The sequence below is a fragment of the Lepidothrix coronata genome, unplaced genomic scaffold (genome assembly GCF_001604755.1).
Source record: "Lepidothrix coronata isolate B3197 unplaced genomic scaffold, Lepidothrix_coronata-1.0 Scaffold28, whole genome shotgun sequence".
Lineage (NCBI taxonomy): Eukaryota > Metazoa > Chordata > Aves > Passeriformes > Pipridae > Lepidothrix > Lepidothrix coronata.
Window position 1 is genome coordinate 1,718,183 of NW_016690208.1, and position 5,666 is coordinate 1,723,848.

The 5,666-nt window shown below is 50.1% G+C and overlaps 1 protein-coding gene across 2 annotated transcripts in view; it reads left to right on the top strand.

The window, feature by feature from the left end:
* The window catches only part of NUP188 (nucleoporin 188), a 26,424-nt gene extending 22,918 nt beyond the window's left edge, over positions 1-3,506 (top strand). For both annotated transcript variants that reach the window (XM_017810230.1, XM_017810231.1), the window contains 5 exons: positions 663-872; positions 1,555-1,686; positions 1,821-1,891; positions 2,323-2,452; positions 2,662-3,506. In XM_017810230.1, coding sequence (XP_017665719.1) covers positions 663-872; positions 1,555-1,686; positions 1,821-1,891; positions 2,323-2,452; positions 2,662-2,832 — 714 coding nt within the window. In that variant the 3' untranslated portion in view covers positions 2,833-3,506. The remainder of the gene's footprint in view (positions 1-662; positions 873-1,554; positions 1,687-1,820; positions 1,892-2,322; positions 2,453-2,661) is intronic.
* Positions 3,507-5,666: the final 2,160 nt, after the last annotated feature.

Below are 5,666 nucleotides of genomic sequence, written 5' to 3' on the forward strand. Positions count from 1 at the left end.
TGTGCTCCCTGTTCGTAGGCAGATGTTATTGAATAACCAGGCTCTTGGATATTGAGTGGATTGTTGGTAATCCTGGTGGGAATTACTGACAGTCATCAACAGGTAGGATTTGCATTTCTCCACAGTGAAAAAAAAAAGCGTGCAAAGAGTAGTCTGGAGTCTAAAAACCTCTGGGCAGAGTAAAGCCAGTCCTAGAGAACCAGCAGCCTGTGTTGAATGGTGCTGTTGTCCTTATACACTGCAGCAAGAGGCTGCATTGCTGTAGGACTCTGGAATGCCATTAATAAGCCACTGTTACCCTGGTGTCCTTGATCTGATTTAATTTGTTCAAGGGACATAGTTCTTGTTCTTGGGACATCCTCAGATGCACGAGGTGGAGAAGATGCATTGCTGCTGCTGTGTTATTTCAGCGTGGCTCAGGCTTGGTGTGCTGATTATTGTTTTCCTAAAATTGTTGAACCTAAACAGCCTCTGCAGCTGCCTCCCTGCAATGCAGAGCCTCCCCAGTCCATGCCAAGCGTAGATTCTCAGCTGGTGACAGACTTTGGGAGCCTTTTTTCCTCATTCCCTTTGTTCCCAACATTATTTTTCCCTCAAATCATTCGTCTTAGTGCAAAATAACCGTGTCGGTGTTCAGGGCTTTCTTTTTTCTCTTTCTGCAGACAAAAAACGGCGATTCCCTTCCATCCAGTGTGACCCCCCGAGTGCAGCGGAATCCCCAGGCCTCCTCCAAACATCCCAGCCCCGAGTCAGAGGCAGCAGAGCAGAAGGCCCTGCTCACAGTGCAGTACAGCCTCCTGAAGATCCTCAGCAAGTCTCTTGCTGCCCTGCGCCACTTCACCCCCGATGTCTGCCAGATCCTCCTTGACCAGGTAGGGACAGAGGAGAGGTGCTGCTCCATGAAGGGGGGACATTCCAGCATTTCTAGGGATGATCTGAGTCTGTGTAGTGAGGCACAGTATGTCCTTCTTGAGACAGTGACCCCTGTCTGATTCCTGCTGCACAGAGCAGGAAGGCAGGACACAAGGAATTCCCACTGGGAATCAGACACTGGTCAGTGTGAAAGGAAGGCTTGGCCAAGCTTTTGTGGGATCTACACAACACTGTGTCTGTGTGACCTCACTGGAGCAGACAATAACCCAGTGGGTTTGTGCCCTCAGTACACCACTCTTCAGGAAAGAATGCCCTTGCTGCCCTCCCATTGTGGTGTGACCCAGTGGCTGGTCTCCAGGTTCAGAAAAGGAGGGTTTAATCCTTGACTCTGGCAGTGTCCTGCTGCTGACTGTTGGATAGGGAACTTCCTTCTCCTGTGCCTCTGTGGAAGCAGTCAGTGCCTTGGTGTGCCAGTGATGGGAGCTGTGTGAGCAGAGCCGTGGAGTCTGGTTGTGCAGTGCTGTACAGAACACTTCACTGCTCCATCTGTACACCTGAGACTTGTGAAATTATCACAGTGCTTATATAAAAAGCATAATGAGGGACTGGATATTCCTGTTCCTATGGCAACAACACGCTCATGGCCTCGAAGGTCTCACACCTCTTTCTGTGTCTCCGCAGTCGCTGGACCTTGCTGAGTACAACGTGCTCTTCGTCTTGAGTTTCACCACACCAGCCTTCGACTCGGACGTTGCCCCTTCCTTTGGGACCCTCCTGGCCACAGTCAACGTGGCCCTGAACATGCTGGGAGAGGTACTGCCCCTTTCCTGTCTGGGAGCACAGCAGGTCCAGCAGCCCCAGAGTGCTCCTTCAGCTCATACTTCGAAGAGCAGGAGTAGTTATTTTTTATCTCCTGTCTCTAATGCCTGTCTTTTTTTCCCTCCAAGCTGGATAAGAAGAAGGAACCTTTCCCTCAGGCTGCAGGGCTGAATATGCAAGAGGGAACCAAAACCCTCAAGTAAGTTTCTAATTATTTGATGTAGTCACGGCCAAGCAGCAGAACCCAGAGCTCCTCACATCAGAACTGAAGTTGAGAGGCATTTGTGTAGCTTCAGAGCTTCTCACTCTGAATCCAAGGACTTCAGGTAGCCCATCAGCAGCTCTCCAAAGCAAGCAGGGTTTTTTTGGGGGGAGGATGTGTGAAGTCATCCCATCATAAATCAACCACTGAAGATGCAAGTAAAGAGGTGTTTGATGGTACTTCTAAATCAGAGTTCCCTGCTGGCCACAGGGGTTTCTGGTCTGCAGAGCACAGCTTTTGGGTATGGCTGCTTGAGCAGAATGTGCACAGTAACACTGTTCCCTCATGTGTGCGTGTGTGAAGTCTTTCTATGAGCATTTGACCTGGGAGGTGTTGTGTGCTGACCTTTATCTGTGTTCTTTGCACAGGTCTCTGCTCATGTTTACAATGGAGAACTGTTTCTACCTGCTCATCTCCCAGGCCGTTCGGTACCTGCGGGACCCGGCCGTGCACCCCCGGGACAAGCAGCGGATGAAGCAGGAGCTCAGCTCAGAGCTGGTGAGCACCTTGTGCCGTCCTCTGTGTGGGGTCAGGGAGTCCTGTGGGAGAAGGTCACTTGTCTGTGGCTGCCCAGTAAAGCCCAGCATGAATGAACAGCCTTGGGCTGCACATACTGGCACGTTCCTGTGCCACGGGAAGCTGGTTTGGGGAGGGAGAGGGCGTGTGGTGGGAAGAAACTCTGACCTGTTCCACACTTCTGATTGCAGAGCACGCTGCTCTCCAGCCTGTCTCGTTACTTCCGCCGGGGTGGTCCCTCTTCACCTGCCAGCGGGGTCCTTCCCTCTCCCCAAGGAAAGTCTGCCTCCAAGCTGGGTCCGGAGGGGCAGGAGCCCTTGTTCCAGCTCGTGCAGGCCTTTGTCCGGCACGTGCAGAGATAGATTCTGTCCTGGCCCTGCCTCCCTTTTCAGGACCTGCAGCGGAACGATTCATGTCCACCACAGAAGGCATCACCTTTGGCAGAGCTGGAACAAGGACTGGGAAGGGAGGGAGGCCAGGTGTGGGCAGTGGTGTCACCCGAGCAGTGGGATTCCATGAACTCTTGCCACCCAGGAGCAGAGTGAATGTAAGGAGAGCCCAAAGTGGCTCTCTGGTGACCAGCCCACGTGCACAGCCTGCTCACTCCCTCTGCCAGAGCATCCTGCCTGGGTACAAGCACTGAACAGTCAAAACCTTTATTTTTATAGCTTGTACCTCAGCTGGGGAAGCTGTGGCTGGATAGAGAGAGGAGACACTTTCTGCTGGGCATTAACTCTGCTCCTATCACAAGGTGCAATCTGCCTCTCCCGCACAGAGTCCAGCTAAGGCACACCAAGGGATCAGCCAGCAATTCAGAGACCATCTTTCTACTGCTATTTTTGTACTGAGTGGTTCAAGGCACGATGGTGTATGTGTGCTCACGCCTTCCCTTCACCCTGCAGTCTGTGTGTTGTGTGTGTTTCTGAAGAACAAGGCCTCACTTAAGGTTTTTACGTCAAAATTCCATTGCTCCAGTCTTGCAGTTTTTTGTAACTGTGCCCTATTTATACTGATATTAAAACCTTTATAGACAGCAGCTGGGTTCGTGGGTTTGTGTTGGACACAGCAGCAGCTCTGCAGTGTCTGGGTGGTGGTTCTGCTGGGCTGAAGTCCCAGCAAAGGCTGTGGTTTGGGAGTGACGATCCAATGCTGTTTGAAATGGCTGTAATTAAAGGCTGATTCCCTCGGCTTCCCCACACCCACTCCCTTTCTCATGTTGGGGAACTTGTAGGAGGTTTTAAATGAGCAGCACTATAAAATACTCCTCAGGGATGATTCCCCCTGCACATCCCCTGCCTGTGCAGCACCAGGGAGGGCACAGGGTCACACTGGAAGGGACACTGTCTACACTGAAGGTGCATTGTGTGTTGTGGCTCTCGAGTAAATCAACAAATCCTTTAAGGTTCTGAGGCTCAGTGATGGAGACATTAAGAGAAGGTCAGTAATTACTCCTTAAAATAAAGCCTGAAATCTAGAGACTTCTCTAAGGTAAAAAAAATCAAATTTCAGTGTGAAATTACTAGCTGTGAGCTAGTAACCTACTAGTTCTTTCCTAAAGAGACACTTAATTGCTTTACCAGCCAGAACCTTTTTAATCTCAATGGTTTTAAGAGACTGGAGTGAGAAAATGAGATTATCTTGCTTTGAGGTTTGTTTTTTTTTACCTTGTAAGCTTAAGTGCAGGCAATATTCTGGTACATTTGCTTTATCTAGTTTCACATGCCCTGAAGGCTTTGGAGAGACCTGAACTAGCTGGCTGGAGCAAAATGGTCTTAAAGTGGAAGGGAGAGGGGCTTGTTTACCTACCAAAACTGGAGGTGAGCTGCTCTGACAGTGAGGGAGGTGGTGACAGTCCTAAGCCTGGTGGTGGTTCCATGGGGAGGTAACTGTGGCCATGGGGGGACTGAGTGTGGCCATGGAGAGTTAAAGATCTGTGCAGAGACAGCAAATGGGTGAGGGGAGCTGTGGGGAGGGGAAGCAAAGCTGGAATCTGGTACATCTGAATAGGTTGTTACAGCAGGGGCTGTTTCTGGATAACTCTGGTAGGGATCATTCCTTTTGTTACAGCTTTGGAAGGTACAAGGTGCTCATCACTGGTGTTTAACAAGGATGGATAGGAAGAGAATTTAGGGAGAAGTAATAGATTCTTTTAGATGTTTACTCAACACCAGAGTGAGTTTGTGGTGCTTGGCAGGAGCCTTTGGTGCCAGACAGAGCAGTTGATGCTGTTGGTTACACCTGTTTCAGAGCTACAGCAGCATTTCAGTCCTGAGTTGTCTGTCCCTCAGCCATAGGGGGGATGGATGCAGCCAAGGGGAGCTCCCACTGACATCTGCAGAGAAGCAGCACAAGTGTCACCTTCCTGTACAGGGGCAGGAGCAGCAATAGGTTTTTCATGTGCTTTTTTTTCTACTGCAGAGGGAACAGAATTCCTTCTGGCTGCTCTGAGGGAAGAGACACCATTTTCTGCATCATTAAGCTGCTGCTGGTTTTGCTCAAACTGTTCTTCCTATTTAATGTACCAGGGAGAGGAATAACAGGGAAACACTGGCCTGAGGGAAAGGCACACATGCTGGAAAGTGGGAGGGAAATAGATAGGGGTTAGATCTCTAATAGATTATGGGAGTGGTAATCCTGGCAATTGGAAAACCAACTAAAACAGGAACATATTTGATTTCCCTGTTCCCTTTCATTTAAGTAGAACAGGCGAGCGCTGTTGCTGCACTACAGAGCCTTTCAACAGCCTCTTCTCCCAGGAGTTCTTCTCCAAGCTGGGTGTGAGGGACAAGGCTTTGGGATTTTAGATCAGCAGCAGATCTAGTTTCCATAACAACAACAAAAGTCTGTTAGATCTAGAATAGCACTTCAGTGTCTCAGCAGCTGAAGTCATCCTGTGCTCTATTTTTGCTTCAGGTGAAGGAGGAGCTGTTGTTTCTCAGAGCCCCTGAAGCTGTAGTACAACTGAGATGTGTCATCTGGGAGAGGAACAGCAAGACATTTCCAACCCTACGGCACGTTGGGAGTTTTGGGTGGGACAGGAAGAACTGGCAGCTTTGTTTTGCTTTTACCCCCAACTTCCAAGGCCGGGATAGCAGGAGGGCACTGCTCTCCCTTGAGCTGCTCCCTTTGCCTCCCTGCCTGCCCCCCTTTTTGCTGGAGAGCAGGGACAGCCCTGAGCCCACAGAAGATGCTGAGG